The sequence below is a fragment of the Ciconia boyciana genome, chromosome 14 (genome assembly GCF_034638445.1).
Source record: "Ciconia boyciana chromosome 14, ASM3463844v1, whole genome shotgun sequence".
NCBI lineage: Eukaryota > Metazoa > Chordata > Aves > Ciconiiformes > Ciconiidae > Ciconia > Ciconia boyciana.
The window spans coordinates 16,761,091-16,777,592 of NC_132947.1; the positions used below are offsets into that span (position 1 = coordinate 16,761,091).

Here is a 16,502-nt window from a genome sequence, read left to right on the forward strand (position 1 = left end):
GCTTGGATCCATGCTGGACATCTCTGACCAGCCCTTGACCACCTGCCCGTTGGCAGAAGCCCACTTCGAAGGAGCTCCATTGAAATGCCGGTTTCCTGCCCTGCTGGGACAGAGGCTCGGGCTCCCTTTGTGCCTGGCACGAGGGAGCAGCAGAGGCGGCTGCTGGTATTTCCAATAGGGCCCGATCCCTTGCTGATCCCAAGGGAGAGCCCACTCTCTTCCTCCACGTGGCTTAGCTTGTCCTCAACAGGCCGTGCCGGAGATGCCGAAGGGTCATGCTGTGCCCTTCATGGAGGGAAGCTTGCCACGCTCATTTGGCCACGTGCTGCCTTTTTGCTGCTCCCTGAACGGTCTTAGCGAGAACTGCAGACCAGGGTGCTCTGACACGCTGTTCATTTGCCTCATGAGACCCTAAATTCAAGCCCAGTGTGAAGCAAACTCTCCCAGTGCCCCTGCTCACATCTTTTGCCTTGGCTGGTGCTTTAATCATAGTTATCTTCTCTCCTTCCCCAAGTTTTTAGACAAGCCAGAAGATGTTTTGCTGAAGCATCAGGCCAGCATCAATGAGCTGAAACGGACCCTGAAGGAGCCCAACAGCAAGCTGGTTCACAGGGACCGGGACAGGAGGCTGCCTTCCTCGCCAGCCTCTTCCTCACCCAAGCATGAGGATGAAACACCAAAGGGAACCCCAGAAAAGGCCAGTGAGGTTTGTTCTGCTGCTTCTCTTATGGAGGGGATCAGGTTGTTCGCGGGGAGGTGTTCCTCAGCTGTTGGGCTCTGGGTCTCTGCCTCCTGTGCTACCGCGGGGAGCGTGGTGGAAATTACGTGGTGGGGGCACAGGGTGGAGGGAGGGGGCCTTTGGCCAGGCCGTTGTCTTGTGAGTTTTATAACAAACTAAGCATTTTCACACTGCTGATAGTGATCGCCCTGTGTGCCCAGGCACTGCATGGGGCTGAACTTCTTCTCCGGAAAGCTGTGTTTTGGGTGTACCTGAGGGTTGGACTGTGGCTTTGTCGGCCCATGAGATGGGGCTTTCCTCACCCCTCGTGCCAGCAGGTCTGCTGCTTGGCAGTGCCCGGTGCAACTCTTGCCCAAGGGGTGTCCTCAGCAGAGCAGGACCTGGTGCCTGCGCAGAGGTGCCCCATGGTGCTCTCACCAGCCGGGACCTGGGTGGTGGGAGTAGGCGGAGGGGTGAGCAGTGCCGCACTGGCACCCTGCACGCACGTCCTCCCCTCCTGGCATTTTTCCTGCTGGTTTTGCGGTGGGACCGCGAGTGTGAAAGGAAGGCGCCTGTGGAGCTGGAATTGGGGGTGCCAGGACATGCAGAGCGCCCGGTGCGGCGTGAGGGACGCCGATGTGGCGCAGCTGGGTGCTCTGTGGTGCTGGGTTCCTGGTTGGCTTGGTACAGGCAGCGTATGGCAAGGGCATCCCCGCTGCCAGCCTGGGTGCCCTCTCCCTGCCAGGGACCCTCCCTGCTTGCTCTCCCCTCCGCAGTGTTCTCTCCCCCGCGGCGGCTCTGGAGCCAGTCCCGTGCCTGCACCGGTGGGCATGGCTCCAGGCAGGGTGGATGCCACACGTGGGGCCAGCTTTGCCCTGGCTCCCTCCCGGGACGGTCTCGCAGAGCAAGTGAGGACGTGGGGTGGAGCTGCGAGGAGGGTGCGGGGCGCTGCGGGGCGGCTGGGCCAGGGCCTCTCTGCAGGTGATTCGTGATGTGCACGTGCACTGACCGGAGAGCCTGCAGAGGTGAGCTCACAGCCCCTCATCAAAGCACTGAGCTGGGAAGAGGGACTTCACCCCGTATCTCTTTTACAAGCAAATACATAAAGTGCAGAGATGTAAATGGAGCATCTAGAGGTGGCATAGCTGTGACCTCTGTTCATCCATCCATCCATCCATCCATCCATCCATCCATCCATCCATCCATCCATCCACCTATCCATCCATCTACCCATCCACTCAACCACCTACCCACCATTTGTTCCTTCATTCCTTCTCATGTGCTCTCTCTCTCTCTCTCTGTCTCTCTCTGTCTCTCTCTTTCTCTCCCTCTGCCCGTGGGTGCTGGGGTTTCCGTGCTGTCACAGACGATGGAAGAGGACACCCTAGACGATTTTGCATCTGAGCACGGAGCTTCCCTAAGCATGGAGTCTTTCACGCAGAAAAGCCTTGTCTCCTCTCCTGAGGTTGTCACCACCCTCCTTCTCTCCCCACCCCTCGCTCTCACAGTTTGCCCCCCCGTGGGGCCCTCCAGCCTGCCGAGGTGGCTCTTGCCCTCTGAGCAGAGCTTAAGCCGTTTGCTGGCCCCCCTGGGTGGGTCCCCTCTCCAGCGATGGGCAGGATCCCTCGCCAGGACAGGGCTGTCGGTGAAATCTGCTCCCCTGACTGTTTCTTCTGGGCTGTGAGACAGGGTCCTGGGAGAGACCTTCCAGTGGAGCCCCGCTGTGCACCCTAGGGCCGGCTGTGTGGGTGAGGGGCCGTGCTGGAAGCCAGTGTGGGGGTCCCGGGGCAGTGCTGACCCTATGGCACAGGCGCTCTGCAGGTGTCCGCTCCAGGTGCAAGCAGGCAGGCAGCTACAAGCTGTCTTTAGCAATCCCGAGGGCTTTCCCTTCACTTTGGCTACAGTTACGGCTCCACGGGCCCGGGCACCCTGAAATAGGGCATCTCTGGAGGCATCAGAAATGTTGGACTTATGCCTGTGCAAAGCAGGGTCACGCTGCCTTTGATGTCCTCGCGCAGTGCCCACGGGTGAGGAGTGTGGGCTCTCGGCACTGCTCGCATGCAGGGTTTATCTCATGTGATGGTGGTTGTTTCCCAGGACAGCCAAGAGAAGATTCCACTGAGCAGAAGAAAACTGGTCTTTGAGACTTGGTTGTGGTGTGGTTGGACCCAGCCACGCCGCAGCGTGGTGCCCAGCAGTGCTGGGTGCACGTCCTGCCTGAGTGCCCCCGACACAGCGGAGCAGGAGCAGCGTCGGGCAGGGGAGCAGACAAGGCAAGGGCAGGGGCAGTGGTGAGGCTGGTCCCACTCTCGCTCCCTGTCATCTCCCTTGGTCAGTGCAGAAGTTGCCGGCGTCGGCGGGCTGTGCCCTGCCAGCACAGCTGGAGCCTGAGCCTGGGCTGGCTGGAGCACGCGTCCCCAGGAAGCAGTACGGGTGTGAGTGAGGGCTGGGGCACATCCTCGGGCTTCAACAAGGATACGGGCACCTTCGGTGGAGCTTGGCCTCTGCAGCAGCATCTCTTGGTCCACGCTAGGACCCTCTACATGCCAGTATTTAGGAGCTGGTGGACAGAAACGGCAGAAGTGAGGTGTGCACGCATCTCTTGCTTCAGAGAGTCTTCCCCTCTGCCCTCCGGAGACCCTCGGGGTGCCAGGGCTGTGCTGGGGTGCAGGTGCTGAGGTGGCCTCACCGGTGATTTCTCTTCAGGCGCTAGTGGCTGAGACTCAGCAGTTGATATGTGGGAACTTGTCCTCTCCTGGCCTGTGGTTGCCATGAGGAATCTGTGGCCCGAGAGGGTGATGACATGAGGACAGCACATCTACAGAGCTTGGAGCTCTCATCGCACTCAGCCAGAAAGTCCCTTAGTGCCCATGGGCTCCAGACCTGCTGAGGTTGGGTTATCTGTCACCCCCAGCTACAGGCATCTCCACCCTCCCCTCCATCCCTCAGTCCTCACTCCTGCTGGAGGACCAGAATGCTGGGCTGGGAGGTGCTGGGAGTCTCTTCAGCTTTGGGTGGCAAAGCAACCCAGTGTGTTGTCTCAGCATCTCAGATTCACTCATTCTCCCCTCCTTGTTGTGAGGCTCGTGCTTTCCTCTCAGGTGAGCTGGGTCTCCCTGAGGAGCAAAGAAAGATGGCAGGGACACTGAAGGATGCCAAAGGGAGAAGTCTTCTACCTGCCTTGGGCTCTGCTGAGGTTACGAGCCTTGTTGACAGGGGCAGAAGGCTGTCTCTGCTCCGTGCTGTCGTTTCTTTCCTTTCTACCAGCTTGCTCTCTCTTGTGCTGTGTAGGCCACAGTGAGAATGGCCTTCCCAAGCACTCCTGTTCCTAGAGCAGATTCGTTGGGGGACGGGGGGGAAAGTGTGAAAATAAATTATCCCTTGGGAAGTCAACATTGCTCTATGGACAGGCACTTCCCAGCATCATCACTTCTTAGACTCAGCTCCTGCCTTGGCACACATTCTGTCCTGCCAGCCTGCTGACCTCCAAAGCTCCAGAAGTTCTCTTCTTTCCTGGAGGACATACCCAAGTATCCAGATATTTTCTCCAAACATCCCCAAGAGTCCTCAAGCTCTGGAGAGACAAGGGCTGCCATGAGCTGTGGAACCAGAGCTGTGGCTGGAGCTGGCATTGAGCCCTCCGGAGCAGAGTTCAGATCATATCACAGAGCAGCTGGCTGTTCCCTTGCAGAGAGCTGTGCTCATCCCAACAAAGTTTGAAGAGAAGGAAGCCGGTTTGGAAATAAATCTGGAGCTTTTGGTTTTTCCTTACTGGTTAAGAGGTGCTGCCATGGATGAACACATTGTTCCAGGCTTCAGAAGACTTGTCTTAAGGCTTTTTGATTGACAACATATATCTCCAGCATTAGCTCGCAGAAGGAGCCTGAAGAAACTCATCATCTTTGTCCAGGGAAGGTCTCCTCCAAAGGACTCTGGTTTGCAGCCAGAGGAGGGAGACAACAGGGCTTCACTGAAGAGATTTGTACATGTGCTCACAACCTGTCCATCCTTGCCTTGGCTGCAGAAAGGGTTCGGCAATGAGACCGCAGTGCAGGAGCAGAAGAGAAGCTGCTGTACCCTCAGGAAAGCAGGCACTCTGATTGAATCACCCACGAGCATCGCTACTGAACGGCAAGACTGGTGTTGAGAGAATGCCAGAAACCAACCTGGGCTTCCCGGCAGGCCCAGCGCAGCCGCCGAGTTAGTGATAATGTTGCTTTCATGGGTCAAACCCAACTGTGAAAGACCTAGGTGCAACCTAGTGCTCCTGGCAGTCACTGACTGCCTCTGTTGCGATTTCCACGGACTAGGAAGAAATAAAACCTGCACTGGAGGCAGGTGTGGAGGAAGGGACCTGGAGAGCAGACGGTGCTTGGGAGTGCAGGGTACAGGGACATCGGAGAGGCTTGTGCAAGCAATGGTGTAGGAGCTGGCTTGGGACAGGTGTCCTGAAGACCTGGCTCCTCCAGCATGGGTGCAGAGGGCTGTCTGGCTGTGGCAGGGCGCAGGTGCCACGGCAGAGTCCCCGGCAAGGATCCGTCTGTCATCTGTGGAGGAGGGTGCCCTTGCTGCCGTGTGTGTGGCACGGTTGCAATGCACGTGTGCCGTCCCAGCAGCTGTCCTGGCAGCGTGAAGAGCCTGCGCCCACCTCTGCCCTCGGGTGGCTCGGCGTTCTCGCAGAGGGCCAGCGGCAGGCCGTACCCGCGCGCAGCCCCCGTGGTGCCTCCCACCCAGGCACAGCCCTGCTGGCACCCGTGGGGGATTCTCAGGGGGCAGCCACGCTCTCGCCAGAGCCTGGGGCAGGGGGGCAGGCGTGAGGTCTGCTGCTTTCCGGGTGCTGCCAGGGCGAGGCCTGGGGCACTGTGCCTGGGGAGCTCTGCTTTCTTCGGCACCTGGTAAAGAAGGCAGGGGCTGGGAGGTGGCATTTTTCTGCGGGGGCTTTCACCGATTTCTGATTCCCCTCCTTGTGGAAGCCCTTCCACTAGTAATTGGTTTTCCTCCTTTCTCTCTCTCCTCTAATCTCATCTTCTTTTCCCTTCCCTCTTGCTCTGCTTCCCTCTGCCCCCCTGTTTCCCCTTATTCAATATCAGTTATTAGGTTTCCATTTCGGGTGCAACTGCTCCAGATGTTCAGCCTGACACCCCTGCGTGGGGCATGGCTCATGTTTTCACGGATTATTTTTCCTGGTTTGAGCAGGGGCAGGCAGCCCCCCCTCGCTGGCGCTGGAGCACATCCTGGTGCCACCGAGGGTCAGTCCTGCCCAGCCTGCAGAAGTGACGCTGGCTCTGCCCGCAGGCCGGTGCCCAGGCAGCCGGTGCCATGGGCAGAGCCAGCCCCATGGTGACCTCCGCAGGACCCTGCCCGCAGCACTGCCCGTCACGTGTGTGCTGCCTGCAGTAGGATGGCTGGGGAGGCTGCGGGGCTTCCTCATCGGTGCAAATGTTCTCCTGCTGCTGTCTTCTCGTGGGTTATTTTCTACCTTCTGTTCCAGAAGTGGTTGTATTTTAGCAGTGCTTTGCTCTTGGCACTTGTGAAGTCTTTACCTGTCTCACAGGACAAACACGTGAATGTACAAGTGTACGTAGTGCCAGTGCTCCAGCATCCTCCCCTGCGCAGCAGCACAGGTACACTGCGTGGTACCGCAAACCCACGCTGTCCTTGCTGCAGGATGCTCCACAGCCTTTGCTTGGTCCTCGGCTGCAGTACCCGTAGCTGTCTCAGCTACCAAGCCTGTGGTCTTCTTCTACATGTCACAGGTAACCTTTTACAGGTTACATTTTCTGAACTGCTTGGTTTCAGCATTGCTAGAAACCTCTGCTAAATAATTGCATCTGATGAGATTTCCCTGGAGAGCTGGAAAGGAAGGATGGACTTTGGAGTGAATCTGAGCTGCAGCATCTGGTAGGAAGGGAAAAGGGCCTTTCTGATGCCTAAAGGTGGTTTCTTTTCTTGCTCGTGCTCCTGGCAGTCTGACATAGTCTTAGGGCACGTGGATGAAGCTGAGAGTGAAGCTACTCAAAACACAGACCGTTGCCTACAATGAAATCTCACCCTTTGCTCATGGAGATTGCTAGAGCCCGCTGAAAACAGGAGTCAGCTGGGGAGTCCCAGCTGGGTTTAACCAGCTGTGTTCCCCTGCCTCATGAGAGGTGCCCTGATGGCTGTTAATGTGTCTGCTGGGAGCATTGCTCTCACTTCTGTACTTCCAGCAAAGCTGCAGATATTGCAGGTATGTCAGGGAGCCACCGCCCAGAGCAAAACGTGGTCCCTGGAGAGGATGGAGGGGCTCAGTTCCCGTCACGGCATCAGCCCCCTTATTTGCAGTGCCTTCTCTCCATCAGCGAGTTGCCAGGCTCTTTGTACAGACCCTGCCTCAACTCTTGCATGAATAATTATAATACTACTTTAGCCAGCCCTGTCCGAGGCAGATCAGCTTTCTGTTACTCATGACAGCAGTGATCAGCAGTTAGGTAAAGTATGTTTGATGCTAACTCTTCTTGCTCCAATTGCAATGCAGGGCTCGGAGCATTGGGTATTTATAGAGAGAGAAACTCCTAGGCTGGAAGCGGTAGCTCTAAAGAAAGCTCTGGGAGTCAAGAAAGAAGAGCATGCGGGTGCCTCAGAGGTGAAAATGAGTGCGAGCATGTCGAAAGTGGAGATGGCAGTAGGGAGAGCCAAGGAAGTGGCAGGCCAGGAAGAGCCAGCAGATGCAGCCTTGGATACCCGGACGAGAGCAAAAATGATCGCTAGTCCAGAGGATTTTGAGTCTGTCTGGGAGGATGAGACCTATGAGAAGGAAACCCAGGGGGAGCCCAGCCAGGAGGCAGAGCGCCTGCCAGCTGAGAGCACAGAGGAGAAGCCCCAAGAGCAGGGCGAGGAGGCAACCACCAGTGAGCCAGGTCTGCCCAAGCCATGTCAGCAGCCTGAAGAGAGGCAAAGGGCCAAGATTTTGGGGCCAGAGCCTCCTCAGGGAGAAAGTGAGGTGGTGTCCAAGGAGCGTGCTTCTGCAGCCTCCAGGAAGGAGGAGGCCAGAGTGCTGGCTGCAGGCACAGAGCTCGTTAAAATTAAAGTGAAGGCTAGTGACGACAGCTCCGAGACTTCTGCGACCCAGAGGATCATCTACTTAGGAGATCCAGAGGGAGAGGCGAAGGACAGTAAAACACACCTGCTTTCGGAGACTGGTGGATGGCTTGGCTTGGAGGAGAGACCAGAAGCCACTGTGAACACATCTGGGGAGGGATCTGGGTTCCAACCCCCTTCCTCAGCAAGTCAGCAACACAGGGCAGCATCTGGAAAACCTGCTGAAGCACCGGAGCAGCCCAGGACAGGCTGTGATGGGACCAGCCTGGCGGGACATCCCACCTTGGGGCAGGAGGAAGAGCTGCCCCTACAGCAAGAGGAAGCATCCGCTGGGCTGACAGGCTGCGAAGCACCCGAGGGAGGTGAAGCCCTACCGTGTTCCCGAGAGGAGGGACCAGAGGAGACGGATCTGCAAAGCCCACTGGGAGGCTTAAAGCCACGTGGCCTGGCAGGAGATGGCCACGGGGCTGAGGAGCACAGAGGGAGCCCAGTACAGAGCCCGGACATCTGCACGGCAGTGGAGGGGCTCTCAGGAATGATTGGAGCAGACAACGACAAGGAGGAAAGTGCCAGAGTGGTTCTTCAGATGGAAGAGATAGAGACCAAGTCGCCTCTGTCAGCTGTGCCTCGGCAGGGCCACCCTCACACCACTGCGGGGTCGGAGGGGGATAAACCCAGCACTCCTGCCCCCACGCCCTTTCCCCAGCAACCCAGCCCTGTCCCTGCAGAGCCAGCCCCAGGCACTGAGCCTGAGGGCAGAGACCCGTCCCAGGGTACCAGCCCTGTAAGAGGTGTGGGCATACCCAAGGATGTGAACCTCTCAGCGAAGGTGGCATGCAGGGAGGCAAGCCCTGTAGTAGACAAAGGAGCACCCAAGGACGTGAGCCCTGTAGCAGAGGTGGCAATACCCAGGGACGCCAGTCCTGAATCTGAAGAACTCCCCCAAGACATGGGCTTTGCTACATGGAAACCACACCAAGGTGCAAGTCCTGTTGCAGGCAGACCACCCCAAAACACAGACACTGCAGCAGAGCCTATCCAGGTCAGAGACCCAGCCACAGCGGAGGTGGCCCAGTACATGGACCCTGTCACAGCGAGGGCAACCCAGAGCAAAGTCCCTGCCACAGAAGAGCCGCTCCAGGAGGAGAAGCCCATGATAAAAGAGCTCTCCCAGGATATAGGGCCCACATCAGGGAAGCTGACCAGAGATGAAGGCTGTGGGATGGAAGAATTGTCCCATGACAAAAGCCCTTGCACGGAAGAGCTGCCTCCCAAGGCAGAAGAACCAGAACAACAGACTGAGGCCATAATAAGAGACCTGCCCCAAGAGGGTCCCATGGCTGGAGGGCTGCTCCACACTGCAGATGCCAAAGCGCAAGAGCCACCCCGGGACCTGGAGTTTAATGCGGGACCAGATCTGCAGGGCAGGAGCCCTACAGTAGGAGAAACTGCCAGGGACAGTGACCTTGCTCCGGGGCAGCCACTACAGGATAAGTCTCCCCCCAAAGAAGCTGCTGATGTCCCGCACTACCGCTCCCCTGTAGCAGGATTGTGTCAAGGAAGCAAGACATACCGGCTCTCTACCTTGATCTACGAAGGCGGGGGAGAGCTGCAAGTGAGCAGTGGGACACATCAAATAGAGTCTGGGTCATTGATGTGCGTGGCTGGGAGGACAGGGGCTGTGTCCCAGGAGCATGGAGATGTCACTGTGACCCCAGGTAGCTGGCAGGACAGCGAGAGCTACCAGAAAACCTCAGTGGCCTCTAAGATTAAGATGTTCGAGCAAAGTGAAGTGGAGCGAAGGGCAGCCCAGGAGGGACAAGAGCGTGTGTCTGAAGCTGAGACATCAGCAAAAGCAAAGGGTCTGGCACAGGACATGCTTTTGAACACAGGCCTCGCCTCACCGCCAGCGGTGCCGGTCGCTCTGGTGGGACCTGCATCCAGTGTGGGCTCCTTGGCCCTTGGGCTAGGGGCTGGTTCAGGAGACACCTCCCAGCCTCTCTCTCTGAAGGAAGATGTTTCTGTTGACCTGGAGCACAAAGGAGAAGACAGTGCTGACCTGGCCTCCCCCGACTCTGGCTGCGAACTCACGCTGGCAGAAGCCGTGGTAACTCTTCCAATGAACTGTCCGGATGGAAAGTTCATGCGCATGTTGTGTGGCTCTTTATTATCATGTCCAGTGGCTCCTCACACATCCATTGACTGACAGCAGTCGCTTTGCATCCCCTGTCCTTTTATGTATGTGTGTGTGGTCAGGCTTATTTGCTGAATGCAGACCCGCTGGCCAGTTGGTCCATCAGCTTTTGTTTTGTGACCCCCCCTGACATTTTGGCTCCCTGGAGAATGCTGCTCGCTAAACCCGAGAGCGGGCACCCAAGCTTCATGTCCAGGAGCAAGAAAGGGAGATGGGGGGTGGCTGAAGGAGCTGCGACTCTGTCACGGACACGCACACACACCTAGCAGCAGTGTGCCCACGCTTCCAGCTTCACCCTTGCATTTCTTACGTTGATATCCCTTCTTGCTTAGCTCGCCGGCCTCACCCACCCTCCCCTGTCTTCGGCAAGCTGGTGGCTGGATGATGAAATAGCTTTCTTCGCTCTCGTAAGCGCTAGATCAGCTCCTGTAGAGTTCATTTCCTTACAACTAACCATTTTCTCTAATCCAGAGCAAATCTCAGGAACCAAGTGGGGAAGAAAAGGATTTATCTGACCCGTCAGTAAAATCCAGCCTGAAAGAAGAGAATTTAAAGACTGCTGTTCCAGTGGTCTTCCAGGTCTCAGTGCCGTTTTACTAACTGCTTCTTACCGTAGTATGAAAGCTCACCTTAACCAGCTGAGGGCTGTGTCCTTCCAGCTCCTCTCCCCATTGCAGAGCTGTTATGTATATATTTATACATACACACACACACAAAAACATGTATGCAGGTGTGTTCCTCTTGAGTTTGTTTGACACCCTGTTTCTCATACCTCTCAACCTCCCAGCAGTGCCAAGGGAAGGTTGTGCTGGCACAGCCTGGCCCGTTGGGGGGATGGCTCTGGCTGCAAACGCTTGGACCAGGGGCCAGGAGGTGGGTTTCCTCTGGCGTCAGTGGGCTTGGAGGTGTTCCTAAGGGAGAACTGCCTAGAGCGAGACGCAAAGTCCAGCAATGGGTCTAGATTTCCCAAAGTCCAGCATGGGTCCAGATTTCCCATGGCTTCATGGCAAAGCGTGGCGAGGGGAAATGTGCCCTCTGATGGCGGAGTTGAGAGGTATGTCCATGTCTGGAGAAGAGCTAACGGAGGGAGGTCATCCCTTGGCTCTGATCGTGCTGTCAATTACACTGACCAAACACCCAACCAGCTCATCCTACGACTCACCCCCGGCTGCGTGAGGCCTCTGGAGGGGAGCGTTGTGTTGGTGGGGCAGATTCACCCCCCGGCACAGGCAGCCGCCCCGGCGTGCAGGGCTGGTGGGCGGCCCCGGCAGGGCTGGTCCTCCTCCCCCGGGGCGATGCTCCGCACGGCCCAGGGATGCTCAGTGGAATTGGCACACTCCTTCGCTTCTCCTTCACTGTGCGTGGCTGATGGGGCCCTTTTCTTTCCGGCTCTTCTCTCTTTCTTTCCCTTTGTTTGTTTTTTTTTTGAGTGCCCAACCTTACTGACGTACGATAGCACTGGCGTCTGAGCTGTTTCTGAATGTCTGTTGACAGACCTGTTGTTTTGCATACATCTGCTTCCACCGGGTGCACTGATGTGCCGCCAAGCTGGCCAAGCTTTTCTGTGTGACTGATCCTTTTTTGAGATGATTAATTACCAATAGACTTTCGGCAAAATCAGATTGAATAACCCTTCTCCCCCCACCCCACCCTTGCAAAGTCGCTGCTGTCAGAAAGGTTTCAGTCTCCATGCTTGAGTTGTCTTTGACTCTACTCTGTGATGTTTGCTGCAGCCTTCTTTCTCCTCCTCCTCCCCTCTCCCCATCGGCACTGCCAGCACTGCCGCGCCATGCGGTGCTCACTGTATTCGTCTCTCTCCGCCATTGTGTCTCATTCAGAGAGCGGGCTTGAGGGAGGGCGCCGAGGAGAAAGCTAAGCCGCCTCGGCACAGGGCTCCTGAGAGTGACACCGGTGATGAGGAGCAGGACCAGGAGAAGGACTCGGTCTTTCTGAAGGACAACCACCTGGCCATCGAGCGCAAGTGCTCCAGCATCACGGTCAGTTCAACCTCCAGCCTGGAAGCAGAGGTGGACTTCACAGTGATCGGTGACTTCCACGGCACAGCCTTTGAGGACATCTCCCGGAGCCTGCCCGAGCTGGACAAGGACAAGAGTGAAACAGAAGATGAAGGCCTGGTTTCCTTCCAGCACACTGACAAAGTAGTTCCCGGACTGGAAGAGGATGTCAAAGGCGGGGAGAAGGTCTCCCAGCCCAGCCCAGATGTCTCCCAGCTAGAGGTACACAGGGACACCATTCCACCAAGGCTGTCTCAGTGCCATCACGCGTCTGTGTTCCTTGTCCTGGTGCCCAGTATTGCCTCACTGGTGTGCACTCCCGTGTTGGCTTGGAAGAGCATGCTAGCTTTCAAACGTGCCCAGGTTCCTGTCCGGTGTAGCCGTTTTCCCCCGATGCACGCTGTCACCTGTGTTGCATGGCTCTGTCGTGTGTTTTGTGCATCAGCTAACCAGGAGGAGTCATCGTCACCTCTTAATCCCTTGCGTTTGGCTGCCTACTCTGTCCCTTGCACCACTACAGCATGTCAGCAGCTGGGAAGGGCACGTGTCACTAACCGGCGGCTCTGTCCTTGTGTTTTGCATGAAGTCAGTGACCAGTTTGTGTAGTGAAGAGAAATGTGCTGCCAACTAACCTCTCTGGTCATGCCGGGGCGGGGAGGGATTTACAGAGTAGCTTGTGGGAGCCGCTCCAAATCTCGTGGAGGGTCACTCCTGTGCCGGGAGCGATTATAACGGGGCTAAGAAAAATGCACGCGGCATGCATGTGGAAGTTGAGTGTATGCCACAGGGAGAGGACAGTAGAGCCAGCCCCAGCTCGGACAAAATGTAGCCTTGCCTCTGTTGCCGTGCCAGGGCCATCTCCTGCCCGGTCAACGCCGGGGCACCCCTGGCAGGTAAGTCCCCAACGCTGCCTGGAGCTGCCAGGGTGAGTCCACACCTGGAGCCAGGAAAAAGCTGCAGAATTAGAGGGAGCTTTCTCTGAGCCAGCCTGGAAACCCCTGTGCGGAGCATCCGACACCGTGGGCTCTGGGGTCACAGCAGGGCTGTGGGCATGGGTGATCAGCTCCGTGGTGCCCCATGGCCGGCGCTGGGCAGCATCCCCTGTGCAGGAGCCCTTGGCAGCTCCAGTTTCCTGTAGCAGGAGACTGCTGGAAACCTGTCTCCATTCCCCCGAGGTTCTGACATCCCAGGTGTAACCGCAGCCACCGGGAGCTGGTGCAGATCGTAAACCTGCTGCAGGGCACGAGTGAAATGGATCTGGTGGGTCTCACCCACCTTTTGAAGACCAGTTTGACCTAACCCGTGGTGTCTATAAATCTGTCAAAAAAATCCCTGAAAACCCCAGGGACAGAGCATCAGGTGTGATTTGGGGTATGTCAGTCACACAGGGCACTTTGCATGGGGGCTGTCTGCCCAGGGCAGCAGCCTTGCCCAGGTGGGGCTCGGCGTGACGCTTGCAGGACGTCGTACATGTGTGGCACTTGCAGAGGAGCGGGGCGGGGATGCTCTGCTCCTGGGGGCTGGTGCACAAGGAGCACTCAGGGCTGTTGACATTGTGCCCCAGTGACTGACTTGCTGTGTTTCTTCTGCAGTCATCAGCCCCAAAAACAGATGCTGTGACCATCGGCCTGCAGCCGGGCATGAAGAAGCCCGAAGCAGACGGCTCTGCTCCCCACCAGGTCGGCACCACAGACGCAGCCCAGGTGACGTGGTGGCTCTGTCCTCCTGTGGCCCTGCTCCCTGATGGCTCTGCCAAGCCTCAGTCCAGCAAAACCTGTCCCCAGGCAGCGGCGCTGGGCGGGCAGGTGGCTGAGTGGGGCGGCTGGGGGCCTTTGCTCACCCTTGTCCTGCTGGAGTCCCCCAAACATCAAACCACAGCCCACCCAGAGATATTCTGTGTGCGTCCCTGACGCCCTCTGCCGTGCCCCTGGGCAGCACTGGCACGTGGAGACGTCTCCAGAGGGTGACGGCCACCATACATGCTGCACCGCGCGTGTCTGCGGCCTCATGGCCCTCCCTGGCTTCCCCTGGCAGCAAGGATGGCCGCACCGTCCCTGTGGGTGTCCCCCCCCTCCCCGGCACCGCCAGGCTCACCAGGTTTCCTTTGCCCTGGCAGGTGGAAGGAGGCACCCCGGGCAGCAGGGACGCCACAGCCACTGCTCATGCTGGCACCGCAGAGACGGCACTGGCGACCTCAGTAAGCGGGGCTGGCCCCTCGAGAGGTGGGGGAGCCGCTGTCCCCTGCGGTCCCTCTGCTCCGGGGAGGGCGACCAGAGCCAGCTGTGCTGGGGGGGGACCCTGCCCCGCCAGGGATGTCTGCAGAGGGCAACCTGCTGCGTTTGCCCCCGTGTTGCATCCAAGCCAACGGGCCCGTCTGCTCTTCTTTCAGGATCACGGCACCAAGGCTGGGAAAGGGGCCGTTCCCACGACAGACCTTCGCTCCCTCTCACCGGTGAGGGGGGGACGTGGTGCCACCGGCCAGGCCAAGTGGCGGGGAGGGAGGGATGCAGCCCTGCGGGGCTGGGGGCTGGCTGGGGTTGGTCCCACAGGGCCCCCTCCTGTGTTCCCAGCACTGGCACCCTGGGCTGGTGTATTGGTACTGGGAAGAGCAGAAGGATGCTCAGAAGGTTGGGGAGTGAGATGGCGGGGGACCCCCTGCCCGTGGCCTTTCTCCTGTGCCAGATGCGCCTTGAGCATGTGCTGGAGGAGGGTAATTCCTGAAAAATAGTCCCGTCCCTGGTGAAGTCTCATAGCGGGCTGAGATACCTTTAGCCCTGGGTGTCCTGCCTGGCCACCCAAGGCCACACTCAAAGTCTCCTGACTCCCAGTGGAGGTGATGGCCATCAACAACCCTGCCCAGCAGCAGGCCTTCCTGTGTAAAGTGTTTTCCTACTCAATTGCCTTGTTTCGATGGAGCCAAGCCTCCCAAACGCCTCATGCTGCTCCAGGCTCGTCACTTTGGGCAGCAGGGAGAACGTGCCTGGCACTGTGGCTGGGGCACCAGTGCAGCCTTCCCAGCCCTTGCCACGCAAAGTGGGACGGACAAAGCTAGAGGTAGCCTGAGAGCTCTGCGCTTAGGGTGGCCCTGCGGATGGATGGGGAAGAGCAGAACGCAGCCGTGAAATCATCTCCCCGCTGCAGAGGCCCTTTCCTGCAGCTCTGGGCTGGGGGTAGCTGTCGAAACCTCTCCCTGACCCCTCAAAAAAACCCTAGGTCCAGTTGGAAGCACAGTGCGGTGTCTTTTTTATTCCCTTGCCATGCTCTCCCCTCCTGTGCTTGGCTGAGTAGGTGCATCCCGGTGGGAAGGTCCCAGCTCTTCGGGAGCCAGCACTGGGGCAGCCCTGCTGACACCGCTGCTCTCTGTCCCGCAGATCACCAGCGGCTCTGCTGGGAAGGAAGTGCTCACCAGCATATTCAGTGCCACTGCGGAAACCCTCTCCACTTCCACCACTACCCATGTTACCAAGGTAAGAGCAGCTCCAAAGGGGGCAGCCGGGGGGTTCTTGATGCAAGCCACTGGGATTTGAGGCTGGGTGGATTTATGCTGTCATTGGTCCAGCAGAAAATGCCCCTCTCCTCCTTACAAGCCGAAAAAGTGTATGCTGTCCCTTGGGGGGTGGCGAGCCAGTACAGCGGCCCATGCCCTGCTCTGAGCGCCCCGTGCCCAGTTCAGCCCTGCTGCGCTGCCCGTCCCATCCAGCCAGGCATGACCACGGGGGACTGCAGGCAAGGACACCCAGGCGTTGGGTGTTTGTCACCGGCGTACCACCCACGAGGACTGTGAACACATGCCGTGCCCACCTCTACTCTTTGGTAGACTGGGAGGGCAGGGAGTCATTGGGGCGAGAAGGAAGAGCGGCATGCAGTGTCGCTGACCTCCTGAAGCCAGCTGCAGGGGTGGAATGGACTCTGAATTAGGCTGCTGGCAGCATGCGTGCAAGTCCCTGCCCGTGCAACTGGGGTGAGTGTTCCCAGGCGCACCTAGAGCCAGACCCCAGGTCCCCCTGGCCCAAGAAGCCCACAGCACGAGTGCTGGAGCATCTCGCCTTGTGTCAGCTATGGGAGCTGTGTTTGCTGGGGTGTATTGGGTTTATTAGAGCTGGAGTGGTGCAACACCAACTCAAGGGTAGTGGGAGATACACTAAATTATGGGGGCAGTTCCTAAGGCGATGCTGGCATTGTCCCTCCTCCCGTGGGCAGAGCTACAACCGCCAGGAGCTGGCTTGTCGGATGGCTGTGGGTGAGTGCTTTCCTTCTTGTCGTGCAGACTGTGAAAGGAGGGTTTTCAGAGACCCGAATAGAGAAGCGCATCATTATCACAGGAGACGAAGATGTGGACCAGGACCAGGTAGGAGCAGGACACCCTGGCTTTGCCTGGCTCTGGTTGCCCCAGCTGCAGCACCACATGCTTCTGGTTCTGGCTCGTACCTGTTTACTCCTTCTTTACAAAACCTGACCCCTTAGGCCCCAAACCTACCAGCTCTGTCTGGCAGTG

General features: G+C 58.0%; 1 protein-coding gene across 8 annotated transcripts in view; it reads left to right on the plus strand.

Moving 5' to 3' along the window:
• EPB41L1 (erythrocyte membrane protein band 4.1 like 1) overlaps positions 1-16,502 on the plus strand; it is a 72,319-nt gene that overhangs the window by 50,542 nt on the left and 5,275 nt on the right. For 5 of the 8 annotated variants that reach the window (XM_072878746.1, XM_072878747.1, XM_072878752.1 and 2 more), the window contains 8 exons: positions 515-706; positions 2,085-2,183; positions 11,831-12,229; positions 13,600-13,710; positions 14,124-14,204; positions 14,397-14,459; positions 15,379-15,474; positions 16,275-16,355. In XM_072878746.1, the coding sequence (XP_072734847.1) occupies positions 515-706; positions 2,085-2,183; positions 11,831-12,229; positions 13,600-13,710; positions 14,124-14,204; positions 14,397-14,459; positions 15,379-15,474; positions 16,275-16,355 (1,122 nt within the window). Of the gene's footprint in view, positions 1-514; positions 707-2,084; positions 2,184-7,235; positions 9,906-10,463; positions 10,572-11,830; positions 12,230-13,599; positions 13,711-14,123; positions 14,205-14,396; positions 14,460-15,378; positions 15,475-16,274; positions 16,356-16,502 lie in introns of all 8 variants that reach the window. The other 3 variants (XM_072878753.1, XM_072878750.1, XM_072878751.1) reach the window with 3 other exon arrangements.